Source organism: Etheostoma cragini, chromosome 5 (genome assembly GCF_013103735.1).
Source record: "Etheostoma cragini isolate CJK2018 chromosome 5, CSU_Ecrag_1.0, whole genome shotgun sequence".
In the NCBI taxonomy this organism is placed as follows: Eukaryota; Metazoa; Chordata; class Actinopteri; order Perciformes; family Percidae; genus Etheostoma; species Etheostoma cragini.
This window is the reverse complement of record NC_048411.1, coordinates 9,985,500-10,010,544: the sequence shown is the minus strand read 5'-3', so window position 1 is coordinate 10,010,544 and position 25,045 is coordinate 9,985,500. Positions and strand designations below refer to the sequence as shown.

Below are 25,045 nucleotides of genomic sequence, written 5' to 3'. Positions count from 1 at the left end.
CTGTATTAAATAAACAAATTAAAAAATGACCCCAGTACGTCATCAGATTTTACCGAAACAGGCTAAGTTGAAATACTATCTTTTCTAACAACAATGCTAATGCCAGTATTTTCTCCTTTTGAAGTTTCTGTTCCAGGATGGAATAACTTTGTGTGTTGGCCTCTGTGTTGTTATCAACTGCGCAGTTTGACAGGACAAAATCGGGAAGAGAGGTCGTCGAGTTTGCAGCGTGTTAAGCGATTGTTGTCATAATTCCAAGACAATAAAGTGTGTATTTAAGTCAGGTGGAAAAGGACAGCAAGGTAGTGCTATTTTTAATGGTTCCTATCATTATTCTAAGCCAGGAAGTAAATCTGTCCATCGGGTGGAGAGGACAGTCAGGTTGTTGTGTTTTTAGTGGTTCCTACCTTGATTCTAAGCCGAGGAAGTGTGTCTGTCAGTTGGGTACTGAGCTTCACATGAGCAAGGGGCTTTTATGACTGTCAGTATAGCATCTAACGTTAGCGACTCTGCTGTGCTGTGGTGTAATGTCTGGCTATGTGAGACAAGCGTCTAGCAACATTGTTGTGGATGCTGCGGTCTCAGCCTAGGAGACAACTTTTTCCAGTGTTTTGAATTTGTACTGCAGTAATTGTTTTAAACTCTAGCTGTCAGTATTACATATTGCACCTTAAATCCAAGCATTTACTAACTGGAGGCTTCACTATGATACTTAATTAATTAAAAATAAAAAAAATCTGATTATTTCATCACACAAAAGTCATTTGAAAATCCAGACACATTTAATAAAATGTTAAACCCTTATTATGCAAACCTCCTAAAGGTTTTGTTTCCCAAGTTATAATCCTGCAAGAAGTCAATTAAAATTTGTGATTTCACAATGATGTTTATGTAATTTACGGTATGAACGTCCTAGAGTGCGTAAATCAAGGAGTGTGTGTGCATTTGTGTTCGTGTGGATAAAAGGTGTAGAACTCATCTATATTAATAAAAGGTCTAGACAGGTCGTGCTCTGAATGGGTTGTAGTGTGAATCCAATCAGGGTGACCACAAAGACTCAAACGGTTCACTTGTTTGTTTCTTTTAAATAGATCCAAGAACCAAAAACCCCTTCAATCTGTATAAAAGTGAAAAATAGATAGCATTCTTTCTCTCAGGGCTCAGTAGTCAATCATTTCTACAATAACACTGATATGCTGAACACATTTGGTATGTATTTCATTATGACGCAAGCACAAACATTGGATATGGGAGTATTTTATCTTCCAATTTTTGTTATTTGTGTTCCCATTGCTTCTTCTCAACTCTGTATTTTCAGATCACTCGCTGAACAAGTGACGTTCCCCATCAATGTGAGTGGTTATATAAACCTTTAATAATGAATCAATAACGTCAAATAGAAGAAGCGAGAGCAGCTTTCACAGCATCAGTATCACTGTCAGTTTAATCTCTCATTCCTTGAATGCGTACAAAACCGCCAATCCAATGGTAGCCTGAGGCTCCCAACAATCTAATCCCTAATCCAAAATCCAGGGCAGATTAAGAGGAACCGTGGGGTCTGCAGTCCTTCAGTGAGACAGGAATGATAGATTGATGATAGTGGGTGGTGTAGATAGAATAGATGGACAGAAGGATGGGAGGATAGATGAAGGGAAAGACAACAAAATATGTACCGGAGGGAGAGGGGAATGGGCATATGAGGAACAGCTACAGGAAAAGGTAGAAAAGATGAAAGCATCCTGTCCCAATATTTGCTGTAAGTAAATTTGACAATATAATAAATCAGTGCTAATGATGCATTACATGACTCTCCCCACACCACACAACAGCAGTTGTCTTGGTGGATTTAAGTTGCTATTGTACAAAATTTAAATTAGTGCTAATTTGATACCCCTAAATATTACGAGTGATAAACCCACCACTAACTCTGGCAGAGCTAATATTACCCCTCTCTTCATGTGTCTGGCCTGTCTCTCTGTTAGGCACCCCTCCGCACCCCCTTGCCCCCCCCTGGTAGCCACATCTAGTCTCTTGCTACAGGGTTATTCCAGACAGTAGATGCACTGGCAACTGCTGCTACTCATAGTTGCTGCCTCTTTTTCTCTTGTCCTTCCTGGGTCTCCTGCTTCCTCTCTCTCTCTCTCTCTCTCTCTCTCTCTCTCTCTCTCTCTCTCTCTCTCTCTCTCCCTCTCCCCCACACGGACGCGGCATACCTCCTCTTCACCAGCTACTGTGCGTGCCGGGCTGACGCGAGTAACCGCATACGGAGTGCGGACCGCGGAGTGTCGTTGCGCACATCCTCGGTTAGTTTTTCTCCTGACGCAGAACAGAAGAGTGGCTTCGGAGCTCCCTTTGATTGAATGATCCCTCTCCATCCCGGTCTCTGTCTCTCATCTCTACAGGAAACTAAAGACAATTTCGGAATATGGTACCTCTCCGCGGTAATGCCATGTGACAAGGCTTTTTATCATATGGTATTTCTTTCCCACCCAACAAAACTAGGTTCGTCTGTGTGTCCTGGTGTTGTTGATATTGAAACAGGTGCCAAGTGAAGGAAATTAAAAAGCCCCTGGGCATAATGGAAGTTTTGGCCGTTGGCTTGGTCCGTTGAGGCTGCTACTGCTGCTGCTGGTGGTTTGGTGGTTGGTGCAGGGGGGAAACTGCGTTGCCAGGTCTAAACTGCTGGGAATCACGGGTCATCATAACAGGACCTGCTTTCCAAGATAATTAGGTTTTCTCTCACGTTATCGAACGGTTCCAGCTTTTCTTTCCTTTAAGTAAGCGACCACATTCCCCCAGCCCATCAGTTCGCTTTAACGCGGCGTCGTTTGGATGCGGCTGGTTTTCTCTGCGTCTCAGCCCAGAATATGATTTAATGTTGGGAGGAATTTCAACAGAGTGCCAGCCTGTGACTACCCGGGAATCTCTACTTCTTTTCCTCATCAGACAAGCAACACACTCCAACGCCAAGAGAATAACATCACGGAAGAGCTTACAGGGAATTTCCTTGACCGTGCAGATGGACTAAAGAAAGAAGCTTCGGATCTCGGGATTTTAACTCTGTTACCTCTCACTCAGACAGCTGTGGTTTTCTCTTGTTTTGGGAGGAAATAATTCTGGACAACATGAAAGTTATCTCGGCTATGTTACTCGTTGCCGTTTTTTGGAGCCAGGAGTGGAAGTCGGCACTCTCGGATTCAATCATCCACATCGGTGAGTGACTGCGCTTGTTCTCCTCTAATTCCGGCCACAATAAGGCTCTCTGTGCGTCTCTCAGGAAACATGGTTGAAGGATTCATCCTTGATATGCGCTGTGCTGTTTGAATCACAGCATTGCTGAGCTTTGTGGTAGACTGTTTAGTGTGCTGCTTCTATTAGTTTAGATCAATGCATTTACAATGTTGATACCATACTTGAAATCGGGTTCAATATGGATTTTTGGCACATCCACTTCTTTGCATTACTGGTGAAATAACGGTCTGTTTTGCGCCATTATAGGCATCGTTCAAATTAAGTTTGCATTTGAGTTGGGTGCTTATTGAGCATCATTTTGATATGTAAACTAGTATCTCAGAATTGCTTTAAAGTCGTTAATTTAAATGGATTAATACCATTAATAACAATATAGACTGATCAATAAAGTCGGGCGTGCAATGTTGAATTTTTTATATTATAGCCTACTGTATGCGCACAGGATGCGGGAAAAACAGGTGGTTTAGGATGGCGTGATGTTACCCTGCATGGTAGAGGGATTACCTAGGACGGCAGCACATTTTCAACGTTATAGGTTTTTCTGAAGCGCAATGACATTACCTTTCAGCCCGAGCCACTGCAGTGCCAGAAAAAAAAACAAAAAAAAAACGTTTCATGCCCTAACGTCTTTTCCGCCTTCAACCACCACTGGCTAAGTGTGGCACTGTTGTGTTGAGTGTGATTTCGACATCAGGGAGCGTATTCTTTCAGGTGATGTAGCAGCGCCTCCCGCTATAGGTGGGTAGTGGGAGAGAGGACAGAGAGATGACGCTGGAGAGCGTGTCCTGCAGGATGAGATGAGGACGGGAGGTGGTGGTGGGCACACATAATCGTTGCACAGCTCCATGGGCCATAGACCAGGGAGAGCAGTGGGTTGGTGCATGAGTGAATGTAATGAACACACACACACGCACACACACACACACACACACACACACACATGCAAGCGGAAAGATAAGCACCTGTCCATGTTGACCTGTTTTTTGACCGCATTATGCACATGGCAAGGAACGCATCCATATTTTAACAGACGCTTACATCCACACTCAAACACACGTGTTACACATTTTAAGCCTCCAATCTAAACCACTGCATTATGCTGCCAGGACGGAAAGGACTGGCCTGTTTGATTCATTTAGGCCCCGGCCAGCTGATTTACAGAGCTGGCCAATTTAGTGGCTAACTCAACACAAAGCTGGATCAGTACGAGGTATTCTCTGGCCTGTAGACCCAGCTGATACATTTATCTCACACTTACAACAGCCGCATGGCCGAATGATTAAGATTTACACTGGTCAAGTAGTGTATTATGTAACTCGCATACCATGGAGAATGCAGGTTGAAACGTCTTGTTTTGGGAAACCAAACATCTCAGATGATGCATGGTGCTTACTAACAGTTTAACTGGCTTTCCAGTTGTAGTTTTGTTTTAAGATAATCGTATTAGATTCTACAGAAACTTTAGTGTAGTACAGTAGGAAGGCTAAAGGAACATTAGTAAAGCTACAGGTGTGCAGAAGCCTCTTCCAACATACAGGTTGGAGCTGGCCCTACAGGGGTGGCAGTGTAATCCACTGGTTAGATCACTCTGTGAATGGATGGGTTGGTCACAGCAGCAGCCACATGTTCTACAAGTGGCTCACAGCACGACACTAAAAATGTATCAGCTTACTGACTGTTGGTTTCTTTAGAAAGGCGGTTAAATGTGACTAAAAGCCATCGGTTGTAGGCTTACCAAGACCAAGACTGGGATCTTCAACCAAGTTTGTAGGCTAACTGCACTGAGGTTCTTGTCAGCCACTGGAACTGGGTTAAGGTTCTCTATTTGTTCACAGACTCTATTCTTAATACCTAGGGACCACATTGTAGTTTCTTTTGTATCTAGGACTATATTGTAGTTTTCAGACATGGTGTCCCACTGGTTCTAGCTTCTTGGTAGTTTATAAACTGCTTGAGGTTGACCAATAATGTGTAAGGTTACTTGAGGTCTTTTGCTGTATTGACATATAAAGCTAGGTTTGGGAAATGCTGGGTAAATGGATCACTCACTCATCGTGTGGCAGTCTTCGAACATGTCTTGAAAAAAGACCCTCCTCCAATGCATGCTGGAGGAGGGTCTGGCTACTCCACTTAGCATTCTGGGATGGGAGGAAAACGTGCTCTGGTTTAACGGCATTTCTTTTAACCAATCACAATCGTCACGTTGTTTTAGTCATGCAACAGAAAACTCTGATTGTTGAAAACAGTCTAGTTAGTTGTCTGGATTTCCCCTGCAGAGATCTGAGAAAAGGTTAACCATAATCCTCATAAATCGACCAGAGTTTAAAATGCCAACACAAAGACATCCCAAGGCAACGGATATCCAGCCTAAATGACAGAAATCCGGCGGATTTTCCAACGGAGCAATCCCGGCAGTGGAACGTCAAAGATGTAGACTACCTGACTGGTGATCTTGGCTAGCACAGATACATTTATTACAGACTAAGCTAGGAATAAGAATACTTTTCTGTTAATATTAGGCTCAGCTGTAAGTCTGCAGCAGCATAATTATAAGCAATTAATTATGCCAATTGTGCTCATCATCAACAACAGTAAATAGATAAAGCTCTTTGATAGTATTCAGTGTTTGTTTTTATCTGTTTTTATACCTATATACAAAGAGAAAGGTACACACACATATATAAATATATACATGTAGTATGTTAAAGTGCGCTGTATTAGAAAAAGCAGTGGGTAACAATAGGCTGTACAAATATGGGATTTACAGAAATACAACTCTTAAATCCCCTCAAGTTTGCAACACAATCCATACAAATTCTAGTAATTCTATGTTTGAGGAACAAATTTAGTGACATGGATAATGAGAAAACTCAGCAATTCCTCCTTGACCCTGTAGTGCAAACCAGGCCAGTGAGTGGTTTTAAATTAGGAGAATAGACAGCGAAAGCAGGGTGTAGTTTATTGGTTAGCTGAATTTATTTCTGCTTATTTACAACTGCATGTAAGCAGTGTGTTATGGATAGCTTTGCCCCCCCCCCCCCGCATAATCAAGCATATGTGCATAGACTGTAGGTGTTTGTGCGTTAGAGGGCAAATATCAGTGTGCTCAGCTGGGGATTTCAACCATTTAATTTCTCTCTCTCTGTCTCTCTCTCTCTCTCTCTCACTCTCTCTCTCTCTCTCTCTCTCTCTCTCTTTTTGTCTCTCTCTCTCTCTTTCACCCCACCTTATTTCTAATCAATAGTTCATTTCCTGGCTAGCCAAGTACTTTGAATCACAACAAAGGGTTATCACCCCGAAAGCAATACTCTTTTCTCATTCGGCCTTTTTCTCACACATCTCTCTCTCACTCATCCCTCATTATCCTCACTTCTTCAGCAGACCTTGGAAAAAGCAGATCAACCAGTGTAAGGATATAGTGGAAACAAGTACAGGAGTGGGTTTTATGATTTGTTATCATGGTGGTATTGTTTCAAGTTAAAATAAGCCACACTAGGATCCACACGTCAGACCTTTTGCAAGAAGAGATTTATACCCCTTTAGACGATGCTGACCTGTCTGTGTGTGCGCATCCTATTGACTAAGGAAGAAAAAAAAACTTTACCCAGCAGGTACATCACATTGACATGTCAAAAGTAATCCCTCTTTGTTGCTTCTAAAGATGGAATGAGGGAAAGAGAAAGAGAGATAGACAGGCAAAGGGAGATGTTGGTAAATCAAAAGGAGAAAAGATGGAAGTCAAAAAGTAAAAGTCAGAGAAACCACGGGCAAGTAAGGGAGAGAAGGTAGACTTTGCCCTGTCTTCATCCACCATTTATAGTTGTCTACACTAAAAACCTGTGCCATGCTATCACAGTGTTGCCTTTATTCTTGTGATATTAACAGCAGTGACCGGCAGACGTTCTCATCTTGCTCTGACCAGGCATTAAATGTGATTGAGCTGCTGAGGAGCTGGCACCACTGCCTCGTCCATCTCTCTCTTGCTCTCTTTTTCCAATGATCAGCATGCAGAAGGAAGGGGGGAAACTGCTTGCCTCTTGGCCCTCACTGCATCGTGTGCAGCATGGCAATGGGTCTCCGCTTTATGAGGGCAGTTCTTATGGATTCTGCACGTGTGTGGTAGAGAGAGAGTGAGTGTGAAAGTATGCATGGTTGGGTGTATTCCTGATTAGTTACACTCAGAAAGCCACTGTGATTTATGCACCCAGATTAAGTCCTCCGGTTTTTAGCCAGACAGTGTGTCAGAGTGCATCCTCTGGCCCACCATGCATCACAAGCGAGGGAATGAAGTTAGCAAATAAGCCTGCTTCAAATCATGAATTTTACATTGGCACACCTCACTCACTCCCTCACTCACTCACTCACTCACTCACTCACTCACTCACTCACTCACTTACTCACACACACAGAATCACACACTATTCTGATAGCAATCACTGAGATAGAGTACTTTAGATCTTTCCTGCCTGTAATTATGAGTTTAATGCTTGTTCTGAGCCTACAGATTAATATCACACAAAGTTGTTAACACATTTCAAATTCCTATAAAATCACTGTGTTGGGCTTGGTGGTCAGCCATTGGCCCAACCCTACTTCATATATGAATAAGTCATGTCTGAGTTTTTACCAATTTGCAAGCATTTTCACTAAAAAAATCTTGCCAAGAACTTTGGTCAGTTATTAACAAAAAAGATCTATTACTATCAACACGTTTTTAAAAGCACCTTTTGAAGAACTTCTCAAGTAGAGTACTTCCTTGCTGTGATAATGTAGGAATACAAAGAGTGATACTGGGCGGAGAAAAAAACACAGAAAATCTGATTCCGGAGGGATTTGGTCCAATAGACCTTTTCATCGCCGTGGTGATGGACAAAGTAGACACTTAAACATTTAAGGCCTAATGCCCTGCAGTAACAATGACAGCGGGGCATATATAGTGCACATGTTTAAGATAGTTTATTACTTGCTGTTTTGTGAGTTGTATTTCAGTTTGTTAAAGTTTGACTACCACAAATCAGCATGTGTGGTCACAAAACATGGCCGATGAGAGGGACATCGGACTAATTACTGAGGTCTACTGAGATCTGCTGGTCAGCAAACACATTTTGACCCACAACTTCTATGGAATCCCAAATGACATCTCACTAATATTAGATGACGTTTTGTTGTTGTTTTTTAGAGTAGATATTTTTACTGAATTCCCTCCAATGTATTTTACAGTTTGTGTGTCCGTCAATACACAATTTATATATATGACTATATATATATACTGAATGAATAGAAATATGTTTGACAGTCATATAGTCTTTTCATTGTTTTGTGAAACATTCTTTTCTCTGTAGGTGAATTCTCAGTGTCCTGCTGTGGACAAAGTAAGCTATTGTCTGGGAGACCTGTGTCATGTAGTTGAAAGGGACAGAGAGAAAACAAGTGGTTATCCTTTGAACAGCCAGTTCAGTTTAGGTGATGAGGTAGGGAGTGAGGGATGGATAGAGAGATTATTGGATTTTTGTAGTGTGTGCACGTGTGAGCACACGTGTACAGTGTGTGTGTGTGTGTGGGGGGGGGGGGGGGGGGGGGGGGGGGGGGATCTTTCACTTCACAGTGGTCTGGGGAAAAAAGGAATTGAAGAGTTGAAAGACAGAATAAGAGGTTTCCATTATTTGAGGGGTGAGGAATAATAACTGTCAACATACCGCTTCTTCTTCTGAATGATCAACTTTTGTTTGTGCGTGCACACATATTTAAATCTGAAGTTTTGCACCGCTTCAGCAGGGTGGGGGCTAGGCAGTGTGTATTAAAAGCTACACATCTATTGAGTTATGCATCTATGAGTGTTGACAGTTGTGCTGGCCCATGCTATCTTTGAATGGGAAGATTTAGCACCATAGGTTTCCGTGTGCATAAACATTGGTGTTTTCTTTGTGTGTGTGTGAATATAATTCACAAAGCCGCAAACTGTGTCTCTTGTTGATGTTTTGTGTGATATTTGAGACTGTTTTGGGAAGGAAAGAGACAAGCAGAAGCTCTGATGTCTGTACCTGGTCACTGAGGCAGAAACCTTAACCAGGCCACAGAGACAGATAGAAATAAGGGATGTGTGTGTGTGTTTCTGAGGGCAAGATGGACTGACAGGAAGCTGTGAGAAGTATGATTGCTTGTCTGAGGTTGAATGCAGATGTAGGTGAGGAGAGACAGGGCTGCCTCTCCTCACCCTGCCAAAGGTGCTTCCTCTCACTGCAGCAGTCAGTGATGCAGGTAGAACAGACCAGATGGCTCGGGAAGGACGTGGACAATACAGGCCCTTGTTCCCGGATGATTGTATTCTGCATTTGTATTTATCCGGTCGCCACACGCAGAGACACACACGCTTAATGTCATCTGAAGACAAGAACACTTGGTGTTCAGCTTGCGTTTTGTGGCGCTTGACTTAAACAGTTTCTGTGAGCAGGAGCATGCACATAGAACACACACGCGCATGCACACACACACACACACACACGCGCACACACACACACACACACACATACACACACACACACACACACACACACACACAAAAGCTAGCTGGTCCTAGCAACCAAAGTTTTCACTTCTTACAACATACAACAGTAGTACAGACCCCCTGGAGTCAGCTGAGAAAAACTAAAAAACTAAGACGTGTGCACAGAATAAAAATCCTTTCCCTCGGTTTTATAAATGCAAAGTTAGAAAGATATTCACAGATTCAAACTTCCGGGATTAATCACTCTATAGCGGAATGTTATTAAATCACACATATATTAAATGTTATTGGCAAAAAACTAAATAAAAATAAAATTTATAACGCACTTTTCATTCCAAGGAATCTCAAAGTGCTACACAGGAGAGTAATAATAATAAAAACAATCAGCACAAAAATGCCTTTCTGAATTAAAAAAAATTAAAAAAGATTAATTATGACAAATATTCCCCAAATTTATGATTATGCTTAGTGCTGTAGTACAACTAGCAGGAGACAAGTTATTATTGAAGTAAGTTGTGAGACGTTACCTTATTTATTTAATTCACATTTTTGTTGTATCTATTTTCGGTTGTAGTTTGTAGACGGTCCCTCAGCACTTGTCTTACTCTTGTCTCATCGCCGGCTGCTCGTAGAGACCAGTGTTATTTTTTCAGGTTGAAGAGGTTTGATGAAAATGAGTTTGTAGCTCGTTGTTAACCTTACTGTGGTAGGGAAGATGTGTTGCTTGTGATTTAAAAGCATTCTGCTATGGAGTAATTGATCCCGGCAGTTTGAATCTGTGAATTCTTTTTAATTTTGCGCACGCATTATGAACCCGTTCGAGAAGTTTATGAAACCAAGGGAATGGATTTTTCTTCTGTGTGCACGGTGTACTGAATGCATAAAAAATAACTTAAATGCCTGAAGGACAGAACGCAAAGTACTTTTTTTTTCTCAGCTGACATCAGGGGGTACAGTGGCCACTAGTGCACTAGAGGCCACTTTTAGGACACACGTTTCCTGAGTTAAAACCCAGAAATAATCAAGCAATGCCTCCCATATGTTCCAGACTTGGTGAATTTTGCAGCTGCTTAAAATATACTATGGTTGCATACTATATGAGACATACGTGCATGGTGATCTGTAGTTAAGATTATTTCAAAACCAGATTAAGAACACTACGCACAGCTCTCTAGCTAATCCTACTGCCTCGAACTGAGGAAGTGATTTCACTTTTTGGCAATCAAGATTTAGAGACGAGCAAAGTACAAATATGTTGAACAAACAGTGAATTGCAGTAGAAGAATACCGTTTGTATGCAGTGAGTCTCGTTCTGGAAGAAAGCTCAGTGGGTTTAAGGTCTATAATCATGCTAGTGATAACAGAAACTTCAAATGAAAGTAGAATTTTCTTGGAAAAGAGAATGGACTAGCATGAGCATGAACTGCATGTCCATCAGGAGTGTGACGAGAAGAGACATGAGATTGAACTCACGAGAACGAGACAAGATTTTAACACTATTTTAAAGAAATTGACCTCGACAATTATTACCGTAATGTTTTAATTTCATGAGACCTCGTGGGACGTGATCTCATAACACCTCTAATGCCCCTTTATACTGTATATGTCAATTCATTAATTTTGTATTTGTCACATGACAATGTATGCGGGGCTTGCTTTTCTCCCCATTTAGTCAAGATGTGGGTGTTGGTGTCCTTGTATGGTGTTTATTCATTTTGTACTTCTTAAATTCTTGCAATAAATTGAACGTTTACAGCCACCTTCTTTCTTTCTTTTTCTTTTTTTATAGTCTTGTTTGCTGGCTTACTGTTGACACAAATGCGGTTTTAGCCTTCTACCCTGAATGAGCTTAACATGTATTTTTCTGTATAGACTATATTTGCGTGAGCATCTCAGGCGTGCAAGTGTGCATACTGTACTAACTTCACTTGCATGCATCTTGGAGTATTCCTTTGTGAGCACTTGTTTGAAACACATTCTTTGTTTGAAGGCAAATGAGTGTGTGCATGTTTGTGTGTAATGCAATCTCTGCGTGTGTGTGTGTCTGTGTGTGTGTGTGAGTGAGAGAGATTTGCTGGCAGTGCCTCTCTGTCCTTCACAGCACTATGAAACACAGAAAGCATGGCATTGGCACGCTTGTTTCACAATGTACACACACTAAAGCAGGTGTGCATTTGCACATTAATCTGCACACTAACACACCTACTACACTTTTAAATCCAAGGAGAGTTCCCCTTATAGTCGTGCCTTGCTTTATTAAATGTTAAATTATTCATTGAACAGTCCATTATGGGGATGGTTAGCTGTGAGCTTGGTTGTACTACAGCCTCTCAAGTAGGATAATGCATGTCTCGTGATTTGGAATCCACCCTCACCCACCCGGCCACCCGCTCCCCTTTGTTGTTAACACTTTTAAACAACTTCTGAATAGAACTGTTGTGAATTAAAATGTTTACAATAAGTATGCTATTGGGGTAAGCAAAATGACCACCTTACAAGATGTAAAATAAATGACAATTATACCAAAGGCTGCTTTGTGCACATACATAAATTACATAAAACATTTGTTATATTTTGTGTTATATCAAATTCTACACATTTTGAGTCTAAAACTCACCCCCTGTGTCTCAACTTGTGAAAGCTTCACAAGCTGATGTAATAACAGAATTCCAATCACTAATGATATCACACCTTTGCTGCTAATCTTCACAACACTCCTCGTCCCCCTCTTCGTATATTCTGAAAGACGTAGGCTAGTTCATTTACAAAGGGTGGAAAACAAATAAGTACTTAGATGCATTTATAAAATCCAACATTGATGCACAAAACTCGCAACAGTACAGAAGGGTAGCAACAGGGTCAAAAGAAAAGGAACACATTTTGTTATTCTTGTAGGGTTTCTTTGTTTAATAAAATGTGTTTAGAGGGACATGTGTAACATAAAACTAGCAATTGTAATCATGCAAAGTTATAAACTAATTCTAAACTACTTGCTATATGGAGGACTACGAATCTACACACAATCAAAGCAGAAAAATATCTTAGTTTGATTAAATGACTACTCAGTTTAAATGGAAACACTTAATTACTATAGTAATGGTGCAGGAATTATCATGAATTCATGCGTGACTGTAATGTACACTGATTAATAGCATCTCATTCATGAATTAATGCAGGATCAATATGTTAATGAATGCATCACTTAAGGTACTTCAATCATGTTATCTGATGTATTAATAATGTTCATAGGTCTTCTTCATAGGCCAATCTGTAGTTAAAGTGACAGGCTAAAGGAACTGAATTGCAGTGTTGTAATCATGGTTAACTAAACATTATTTTTTCATGTTTGTGGCACTTTAAATAAAGTGCTGACCTGCTCCATCTTTAAAAATTGATTAGTAAGTTATGATTTATTACTGTTAAAAATGGACCAGGTCAGCACGTTATTTGAAGACCCACAAACATGATGAAGAAATGAAGAAGTCATGTTTAGTCATACAACACTACAATTCTTCTGAATTGACGTGCACTGTGCTATGACTGTTCATGATAATTCATATACCGTTATTATCAAGTGTTACCATTTAAAGTTAAAAACTCCAGCTGTGTTGCACTGCTTTAGTTGTTTTACTTGTACTGTGGTCACATTTGGTATTTTAAGTCTGTGGTGTGTGTGTATGTGTGCGCATATATGCTCTTGAACCTGTTGAATGTTGGTAATTTGATTTTTTATCACAATGCAAAGTACATTTCCACAGTTCTTGTCTGTGCCTACTGTTGGACAAATCTTCTTTTCCTGTGTGATTTTATTGTACTCTTCTGCAGCTTTTTCCTTCTTTAGTGTTCTTGCTTTTTTATCCCTTTTTCTCACTTCCACTGTCTCATTCATTCTCTTTCATCATTCTGCCTTCATCTTTTCTAATCCATTTTTACTTTTATTGGCTCCCCCTTTTTCCTCTGCCTCCATCTTTGGCTTTACTTGTATTCCCTGAAATGTGATATTCTTTCTTTGTATCTGTCTATGGTGCTGTAATGGTCTCCATCTCTCTTGATGTTGATGTCAGTGAGTACAGGAACAAGCATTGGAAATTAGAGGTGTTAAAGACTTAACTAATCACTGTTTTGGAATTGTAATGGGCTGTCTGTTGGTTTGTCGGTCTGTCTGACACACTTGGCAACACATTTACAAAGCTGCCTGCATGTGCCCATCTGAATTGGAGCTTTTTCAGTGTTCCTTTAGGGTCTGAAAAAGAAAATCAACTAATTGAGTGGGAGAGATCACTAAGAGCAGGCATTTGTAGATGGTGTCAATTTTAGGTTCTTGAAAATGTTCTCCTCGGTGTGCAGATAAAGAGCAACTGACCACTTTTGTTCTTCTTAACCATGTTCATAATTAAAGACCACTCCTGCTGTTCATGCCTACACTATTTGATTACTGTGGTTAGGTAGTTATTTTAACATGAATAAATAAGCCTAACCAATGGTCCAAAACTTCACTGGCATAATATAATGCATTACACACACAGTTTGACCCCTTCATCCAGTTTATAAAAGCTCAGCATGTAAACTGCTGGTATATTCATCTTCGTATCCAGCATACGGTAGATTGCAAGATCACAGATCCTGGGGCAAACATCTGTAGTGTGAAATAACTCATGCAGACACTGCATGCAGTGCAAACAGCTTTTGGTAATAATAAATATGTCAGACAAACAGTGACAGTAGGGGGTTAGCTGGGGTGGCCATTCAAATGCACTACGAGATAAGAATGCAATAAAGGCTTTTATACTGCACGCCCATTGTAGGTATAGTATATTTCTCTTTGTTTTGCACTGTCCCATGTTTGTATTGTGGCATGTCTCAAAATTGTAATTTACAACTAATCATGAAATTAGCATCAACAGTATTTTACAACAAGGCATTTCGCACATTCCATATTAAGGACATGGTATTCTGAGTGGACATGTAGCTCTTGTGTGTAGCTCCTAATAAATCCACAAGTGCTTGTTTCTCTGCTGCCCCCAATGTGACATAACTCACAGCATTATAATAGCTTACAAATTTGTATCCTCAAGCAGGTCGAATAAAATTGTCGTTGTTATTTACAGCAATGAATTCCATTGGGACTGGTAACAAGGATTTGTTGTGCTGATTACAGTAACTGTAGTAGTTGCAGCATCCAGATTAAAGGGGTTGGAGCTCAGATACGGTATGTAGGTTCTGGGAAAGGTTTTACTGTTTTATATGTGATGTGCCTTGACCCCTATCGAACGGTGTCTGAGCCTGTGTTCTACCACTGATATTCCTCTAACTAGAGCAGTTATTTTAAACATTATGCTCAATGTATACTGTGGATGTATATATCTCTGAATTCATAATCAGACCATCTGACAGTAAAATAGGCCCGCACAATTAATTGTTATCACCCTATTCACGATTAACTTGACAAATGACTTTGATTCTCATTTAATTTTACGAGCCGACTGCATCACAAACGCTACTACTTTCTTCCGTGAGTTTTAAACATAGACTGTATAAAATAGGTTTTAAAGCGCTGCAATGATCTCCCTTCTCTTCATTGAGGCATCTATGTTTACAGGCTTGTGATGATGCGCAATGTGCTATAGGTGCAAAAAGAAAATCATGGCAGAGAAACGTGATATCAACTCCAAGCTAAAAAGTCGTTATTCCTATTTTTCCTTGAATCATGCAGGCCTAGTGTAAAACCTGGTGACATTATTATAAAACCAACATGATGTGGTAGCATGTATGTAGAAACATTCATTCTGTTTTTAATCAATATGCTACTGTTTTTTTAGACATTGTTCAGTATCCAGAAACATCTTTAAGAATCAGAATCAGATTCAGCTTTATTTTCTGGTATGGGGACACATATGAGGAATTTTTCTTTGGATCATCATTCCTCACAGTGCGCTTACACATACAAAACAACCCAACAATATATACACACTAATACATACATACTCTAAACAGAAGCAACATAGAGTCCAGTATCACACAGGAAGGTTCCCCCCATGTTATCAAACCAGAAACCCCTAAATAAATGTCTTACCTCAAAGGACACACTTGAGCAAAAGCAGTACTTCTTGCACAGTGGAATCTGTTCGACATCATTAGAACTCTTCTTTTCACCTGTTTTTCCACTTTCACTGTCTCAGCCTCTCTACTCTGTACCCCCCTTCTGCCCACACATGCACTTTTTTTTACTCCAGGCTCTTTATCCGTCTGCTGACTTACAATAAAAAGACAATTCAATCTGTTTTTCCTCTTTATCAAGCTTATATTCTGCTCCTCTTTTGCTCATTGTTTTTAGAGTTATTTTTCTGGAATTTCTGAAGAATGGTCTGCTTGTTACCAACTGGAAACTCGGACTGAACATTTCATAGCTGTACTCATTCATATAATAAGCGAAGGAAAGTCTATTCCACAAGTACTGTAGGTTCTTGGTTATTGCCTCCCTTTGTGTTATGTGGCCTACATCAACATCACTAACACTAATTCTCTGCTGACTCAAAACTGCAGACAAAACTCGATGTGTTGCTTGGCCTGAAGAAGTAAAAACTAGGAATTGTGCTCCTAAACTCAAAAGCATATGCTGCTGCAAATTTTGGAGTCTACTTACTACAATAGACTGCTTCTTAAAATAAATCCATACAATTCCAGTCCATTTTTCACCTGTCAGTCTTTATTTGGCAGAGCTGTCTACGAGTGAATGTCAGTATGGTGTAAACATAGATGCTTTCTTGTGGCTTTCTTTTTCTTTTTTTTACTGTATCAGGGTTTTAAAACTGACACACTACATGTTTTCTTTTCCTCACTCTTCATATTTGCCGTCTGTCTATTAGTCAGAACAGATGTTCATGGGGAAGCGACATTGATAGCCACACAGTTTTAATTTACAGTTTTTTTGGCTGACAACAAATTAGTTAGCTACATTATCCACCACTTATAGCTCTAGTGGCAGTACATTGAAATAGAAATGATTAGTAATTTGACATACTTTTTTGCCATCCTCATCACCGTTTTGATTTAAATTTTGCAGTTTTGCTCACTTTTACAGATGTCAAAACATCTTTTTTAATGGCAGACATTTTGACTTGTCATCGCATGAAAAATCCAGGTCCAACTTGTTACATTAACAATGACTCAGATTTATTTAAGTGTCCAATGAAGTCAAACCGGTAAGCCATCATGCACAGTAACTGTGTCCTGGGATGGGATGCAGCCATCATCAGTGGTATTATTTCATCTCCTTTTCCTACCAGGACAAAGGTCAAATAGTCTGCAATGAAAAAGTTTGCAACACAAAACAAATGCAGAGAAAAATTTTCTATAATAATAGTATATTTGAAACAATGTCTTGCATAACATGTATTCTTCACAATGTAAAGCACAATGTATCATTAAGCAAACTGTTCAACACTTGTTAAAGTTGAAAACAAACAAAACCACTTTCTGTTGTAATAAAAAACAAATTTCAGTTCCAGGGAAACAGTTGTCACAGTTCAGAGTTGTGTCTGTGAGGTGAATGTTTCTTTAAAGGCCGCAAGACCATGGCAACGCATCTCTATCATCTAAAACATTCAGCTCATCCTTGTTCGTGCTGATACAATGAGAGCTTATAGGATACTTCTGTTCATATTGTAGCTTTGCCTCTTTTTTACAGCTTTAGGAAAAGCTTTAAACTTCATGCAATGTATTGTCTTGATTTAAGCAGATGTTTACATGAGTATAATTTTAATCTCTCTCTTCACTCTTCAAAGCACATGGCAATGAGAGGGAGAATGAGGGAATGTGTGCTTAATTTACCTTTTGTTATTTATAACCATTATTCACTTGACTGAAAATATTGCTTTGTGGTATTAAAAAGAATTAGAACTGGGTACTTGTAATCCTTATGCAAATGTGTTATTCAATTGCACTGTGGTCCTGAACATAAGTCTTGCAGCTAAATCTTGAAAAGTTAATCTGCAAAAAAAAAAAAAAAAAAGAAGCTGGGTGGGGGGGAGTGTGTTGGTATGTGTGAGAGTGGTTTCTGTGTATGCATATAAATACTTGTAAAGAAAGGTCACTCTGATTTGTGTTCCATTCCCAAATGGTCTATCTCTCATTATCCTAAAACTATAGAGCACAGACTCTCACACAGGCGAACCAGCGCACACGTACGCACACACAGTGATGGGAGTTAGCAGAGCTTAGCACAGGACATGCACAATAGGACTATGCTGTAATTCAGGAAAGGTTTAGTGATGACAGGGAGAGCAAGCGTGGATTAGTAAGTATTGTGGCAGCAGCAGTCCAAAGTCAACATACAGCACGAATGCAGAATTGACTTTGGACAATGAAAGAGTGCTGTGAAATTGATGCACGTTCACATGCAAACTCCTTTTTTGTTTTTATCAATGGTCATACTATAGTAAGGGTTTGAGCGTTTGTGCTTACTGTGTCATGAATTTGTTTTTAATTGCATTTATGTGCATATGAGAGGGCTGCAGGTGGACTCCTACATTATGTCATCTAATGTACTGTATGGCCTGGTTCAGTGTAACATCTAGGTTGTATAGACCGGGGGAATTCATAAGGCTTACTGTGGCATTATGGAAACATTTAATCTTGCAGTTGTAGCACCAAATTCCCAGGTGAAATTTGTGTCTCAGTGTTATCCAATTTCCATTACTTAAAACAAATGTGATGACAAAAACATTTCAAATGGGTTTTAATGTGCCAAACTGGAACTGTTACATGTGACAGTGCTAGCAGTACTGCAGATGCAGAAAAATAAAAACAGTTTTTAAACTATTCTTCTTTAAATATATATTCATCACAAATGTATGATTCTGATAAATGAATATTTTAAAAATAAAATAAACACGGACGGTTAACCATGTAATTAATGTTGGCATTGCATAGTTTGTCCACCGCTGCGCTGCATAGTTTATCCACCGCTCTACAACCCCCCTGTTGGCAACACTCTTATTTTTTATGTTAGGTTGTTTTTGTTTACTGGTCTTTTGAGTTTTGTATCTTAAATTTGTATTTTTATACATTTTATCTAACAGAACATTAATATACTGTATGTTGATGTTCCTCTGTTCTGTTCTGTTATGACAATAAAACAAATTCTTATCATATTATTTTAGTGAGAACTCATATATAACTACAAATAACTGTTTACGTTTTGTTATGCGTTTCTGAAAAAAAAAAATTTAAAATATATATCGGCCAATATATTGGATTTTTAAATAACCAAATATTTGTATCGGTATCGGCCTTAAAAATCCTTTATCGGTCGAGCTCTAATATGCATCAGTTGTACAGTACACACACTGGAAGTGATAGAGCTAGGCAGTCAGCTGTTATTTAAACACACACATACACTCCACTCCTAGTAACGTCTGTCCTGTCTGGCTGTGCAGTTCTGCAGCTCAGCAGAATATGAGAACAGACAGTCTTATTTTTCCGTCTTCACATAGTTGCCATGGGTTATGCACACTGGACAGCCATCTAACCCTAGCGCATTACTGTGCAGTCAAACCAAATCAGGCGTGTGTGCATGCTCTCATACTGTATGTGTGAAATAAGGGTAATCTCAGTACAGAGTGCTTTAAACAGTTCAAATGTGCGTGTGTGCTTGCGTGTGTTATAATACCGTGAATATATTACAAAGTGTGTCTGGACGTGTGCTGGCATGTGTGTGCACATGGAGCCTATGTCTGTGAATAGATGTGGTGTGCAGGGGAAAAGCTGTGTGTTGGGCCTTAGTTTCCAAAAGGAAAAATACAGAACTGTTGAAAAATAGCCTAGCTAGAGAGAAACGGTAGAAGCAAGAGGTTAGACAAATGTGAAAAGTAAGCCAACATTATGCAGTCAGTGTCCAAACAGCAGCTAATTAGGTAGTCTGCTCATTTAAAATCATTTTTAAAAGGTCTGCTAATCCCATCAGGTTTATTTGATTTGACCTCATTCATATTTTGTTCATTTTGTCAGAGCATTGTCGATGCAGGGGTTTTGAACTTGACACAATGCCATTTTAAGTCAATAGTGGTTATTATCTTCGATATTAGGTTATGCCGTAGGCTGAGAAAGACTCAAATTTGCCAATGATTTGAGCGGTTTGGTGCCACTCATTTCCTTATATTACTCTTGTCTAGATCTTTTTGTTTGCACATCAGTATATGCATTGCATTGTATAACCTGTTTTATATATTTGATTCAGATTTTGTGAATTTTGAAAGACAGATCAGGTAGTAAAGTGTGATAACCAATACTGGACTTATGTTGTGGAATTTGATTTGATGTGTGAAAAAAAGAATGCATTAAAGCCTAAGGCCAGGTTGTGGTATTTATCTTCATGGTGATCCTGTCATTATTGTGCTACTTGTGGCAGCATCATACTAAACAGGAAAGAAATCCTTGAACAATACTTCCACACGTTGTATCGTGGTGAAAAAATGTATAAGCCTAGTTTTCTTTTGTGAAAGAGTAAGTGCCTTGTGATTTTTTTTCTTACAATGTGTCAAGCTGTAATGCACACATTGTAACAGCTTTCCTCTTTCAGCAGCATATATTGGGAGGATTTTGTTGATTTAGTGGTCAGTTCACAATGGGAAAATGATGACAAAGATGTCTTTGACAACCAAAGAAAACTACATGTTATGCACTTAAATCCAAGGAGCAACAGCAAGAGTTTGTGCTGTGGCCTTAAGACATATGGTTGGATGTTTCTGGTTTGTGTGCATGTTTTTTTAGGTTGTTATGCAATGGATAGTGACTGCAGTCTGAAGGGAATGCCTTTGGCAGAGTGAGACAGGAAGGGCAGAGTACATGCACTTTCAGCACCAGTATTTTATATCCGTGGAGCTGTGCTCTTGCCTTTGCCAGTTGCCTTGTGTGGAAGTCCTTAGCAACGATAATCAATCTCTTTTTTACATAATGACAACTTTTGTGAGCTCCCACTCTGCACCCTGCTATGCTAAAATATTTTGAAAGTTGCTACTGTAGGCTACTTATAGATCATTTCATGATTCAGTTATGATTTTGTATCAATATTGAGTTCATTTCAAAGTTGTAATTTCCAGACAATCCAGAGGGTGCCATGACCTTCTTATGAAGAAAATAAAGGATATTGTTAAGTTGCCATTTTCCTCATCTTCTTGGATAATTCTAATGAACTCATAATTACGTATCTTATATTACTGACTTGGAAAAGTTGGGTTTTGAAACAAAAAAGCAGATTTGGCCAAGTCTAAACCTTGTAAGCCTGGATGACGCCACCAGCCAGCAGTGACTTCAGGCATCTCTTGGGAAAAATCCGGAACAACAGGAATATCCTGATGATTCGGAGAGCACTGGAGTCTAGGGATGTGATGAGAATCAATACTATCCACACCTTCCAGTTCTAAAATGACAAAGCACAGACAATGCCCATTTTGTGAAGCACTGTAGACACCGGTAGCGATGATGCCAGTATTACCTGCATACTGTAGGTGATGCGCCTCTTCCGGAACGGATGGGGGCAGTTCACACTTCAGAGTGTTCCAGTCAATACATTCACAAGTAGGAGGTCACAAACAAATGGCCAAAGTCACGCTGTTCTACTTCAAGTACATATCTTTTTGAAAAAATATGAATGAGAGTCCACAGAGATCGATTCTACCCAACCTATAAACGGCACATTCACTGCAAACTCACAGTCCTGTCTTTCCGATTTGCAGCCCCACTCTCTTGGTTTCGAAAAAAACTCACCGTTATCGGCCACTTCCGTATAACATGCTATTGATTGTAAACAGCCATGGCCGCTTGCCTGCTCCTCCAGTAACGCAAGCCGATAGCAGGGTTAGCATTGCGACGTTAGCCAGGACCCGTCAGGATCATTTTACTGGCTGTGTCTGTTTTTGTGGCTGTTTTTGCAAGTAACCAACTTGGGTACTCTAGCTATGCTTCAATGTGAGTACACAAATGTTGAAATGACATATAATGCCCATCCCTTGTAGCCGTGATAAATTAACCTGAAGCTAATGCTAAGCTGTTCAGGAGGAAATTAGCCAACTTGGTGTCCTTTTGGGTTCTAAGCTGTCTCTGTCCTTCAATTACACTTCAGACATTTACCTGGGGTTTGTAACGTCTTTGGTCACGCAACTGTAAGAAACCTGTAAAACCACCCTTGGGTACAAGTCCAGTAAACATCAGGACTGGTTTGATAACAACACGATATAACAGCAACATTTTCACTTGTCAGGCAAAAATATTGGCTCATTCCAGAGCCAAGGCGGACGTCCAGAGCCTAGTGAGGGAGCTTAAGAATGCCTGGTGGATGAAAAAGCTCTGGAAATTCAGAGACTGGCAGACTCAGGTGACAACAGAGGCTTTTTACCGCTACTAAGGCTGTCTATGGCGCAAGCCACCTCAGCCTAAGCCCACTGCGCTCAAAGGACGGGCAGGAGCTGTTAAGGACAATTAGTCCATTAATGTCCGATGAAAAGAGCATTTTCAGGATCTTCTCAACCAAAACAACACAGCCGAACCAGGTAGCATCAGCCACATCCCTCAGAGTCCAACCGGAGCTGAGATCTTGAGGAGTGGTGGACCAGAACTTCTGTACCACATCTATGCTAAAAGGTCCTCAAGGTCTGGGAAAATTGACTCTCGTCAGAGCTCAGGGATGCTTAAACGTGACTATATTTAAAAAGGGGGACAAAGCTTAATGTGAAAACAGATGCATCTTACTCCTCTCAAGAACAGGCAAAGTTCTTGCTTGTGTCCTTGCCAATCAACTGTTACCACTGTCTGAGGAAGTACTCCCTGAATCTCTGTGTCCCTTCCACCCATCGAGAGGTACATCAGACATGATATTCACATCATGCCAACTGCAGGAAAAATGCCATGAACAAAAGCATCCTTTTGTACATGGCCTTCATATACCTTAAAGGACAAAGGCTTTAGACTCCGTGGACCTCCTGGCTCTCTGGAGATACTATCAAGGCATGGCTACCATGATAGATACGGCAGCATACAGAGGTTACTACACTTAATGCAATTCAAGTTTTATTTATATAGCACCAAATCACAACAACAGTTATATCATTGCACTTTTCATAAAAGAGCAGATCCAGACCGTACTCTGTGATGTGATTTACAGAAACCCTACAATTGATGATGGAATACATGATGGAATGTCAGGAACAACACCATCCTAGAGCTCCCATGTAGATATATATGTATATATATATATATGTATATATATATATATATATATATATACTGTGTATCTATATACTGCATATATAGTGTTTAGTGTTTATGTGAAACAGTTTTCCACAATTATACAATATAATCTACATTCTCAACATTAGGGCTGCAGAATATATCGTTTTGTTATAGTTATTGCAATATCAACTGCAGCAAGTTAGTCTCTGTCTTTTACTTTCCAAAGATTTTCAACTGCATAATTTCTTAGCCAAGGTCGCCAGCTATGGGCAAACAGCAATGGACATCAACATCAAAATCACCTTTTTTCCCCCTAAATGTAAAAATGAAATGTAACAGGAGGAACTTCAAAGCATTTTGATAACAAAGTTAATCAATGTGGGAGAATGCCTGGGGTTGATAAATGAAGACAGAAATGTAAGCACAACATCAGCCATTTGTTTTCTCTGCTTTGAGTTTTTTCCCTTCTTCATCTTTAGTGTTCTCTTTCTGTCTGCCTTATTTCTTAGCGTCCTCAGTCATATCTCTCTTCTCCTGCATTTTCCCTTGTATACTGTATATTTCTCACACCAGCTGAACTCTCTCCATGAAATTCTATTTGTGAGGTGTCAGAGGTCCAGGCAAGCTGGGTTTGAGCTGAGAGAAAGTGTCACAACAAACAACACAAAACAGAAAAGATTGATTCAACGTTTATCGCAAGAGTGCAGTGGCAGTTGAGAAAATTGGTGAAGGAGTGCAGAGCTGAATATGCTGCACAATAAGCTAGGCATGTCTAAAGTTGATATCATCCTAAGCATATACTGCTAGCCTACTGCGCGGATACAAGTTGTTTCAATAAGCAATTTCCATCTTCTGAACAGCTACTGAGAGTCTCAAGTGGTTGTTTTTTTCTATTGCAATGTTGTGTGTGTGTCTGTGTGTGTGTCTGTGTGTCTCCAAAGACAATTGGAGTGACAGCAGATCTCATCTTTGTAGAAGAGTCCATTTAATACAAAGCACATAGAACTAAATATAGTCATATATAATATAGTCAAATATAGTCACAGACAACGTATCCCCAACACTCACAAAACACTAGCTGGTCCGCTTGATCTCGTCAATATTCACTAGGGCTGCAACCGGACACCGAACCCAGGGTTCGGTTCGTTTCACGATTTTTAACCTACAATTCGACTGTCGCATCTCCACATTTTTTAATTTATCAATTTTGAAGTTGCACTTTGGTGGCTGCGATGCTCTCAAAATGCTTTAGAGACAATTTTCCTTATTACATATTTTAAATATTAATATTAGCACCTTAATTAGGCTATCCACAGCAGTCGTGCACTGTTTAATGCCATTCACTGAATAGCCTAAACACCAATTACGGTACTTTCTGACCGCCCCACACCATGATTGTAGTTCATTTTTGCGTATCAGCACCCACATATATCAATTTAAAAAAAAAACTCAAATTTGTTTATACTAAGCCTGTTATCAATATGACGACAGATGCTTCATCATTAACTGAAAGTTTCTGCGCCGTGCAGCAGCAGCCACAGAGTAGCAGGAGTCAGATTTTACCTGACAAGTGTGGGACCTTCTTTTTCTTAAAGAAATTTAAATTAGGGTGACCGTTTTGAATGGTAATGCAATGTCATTCACAATATTGTGGGGATTGATAATTTTTGTATAATTATTCACAATTTCATCAAAATTTAAAATGATTATAGTGTGATTTTTACGAGGATCAAAAAAAAAAATCTGTAGTTTGTGGGATACAATTTGCAGTCTGGGATGTCTCTGCAGCACTACAATTGTTGTGGGGGGTGTGCGGTGAGGACCCAAACGCAGAGAGAAGGAGGCGGCAGGAGCAAGTCAACAAAAAGTCTTTATTACAGTCCACAAAAACACAGGGGAGGGCAAAGTCCAAGACACCGGAAATCCAAAAAACACCAAAACCAAAAGCAGAGCAGGGTAAGGCGATCACGAGGGGATATTCAGGGGGAGTACTCACAGAGAACAAAACGGGAGGAACGGGAATCTCCAGGAACGTAGAAACATGAAGTACAACAGGCTCGA

The 25,045-nt window shown here is 39.8% G+C and overlaps 1 protein-coding gene across 3 annotated transcripts in view; it reads left to right on the top strand.

Moving 5' to 3' along the window:
- Nucleotides 1-2,198: 2,198 nt before the first annotated feature.
- Nucleotides 2,199-25,045, top strand: part of grid2 (glutamate receptor, ionotropic, delta 2) — a 468,031-nt gene continuing 445,184 nt past the window's right edge. For 2 of the 3 annotated variants that reach the window (XR_004656592.1, XM_034871282.1), the window contains exon 1: nt 2,199-3,213. Coding sequence is in view for 2 of the 3 variants with exons in the window: in XM_034871282.1 (XP_034727173.1) it covers nt 3,126-3,213 (88 nt within the window). In the remaining variant the exon portion in view is untranslated. The remainder of the gene's footprint in view (nt 3,214-25,045) is intronic. The other variant, XM_034871281.1, reaches the window with a different exon arrangement.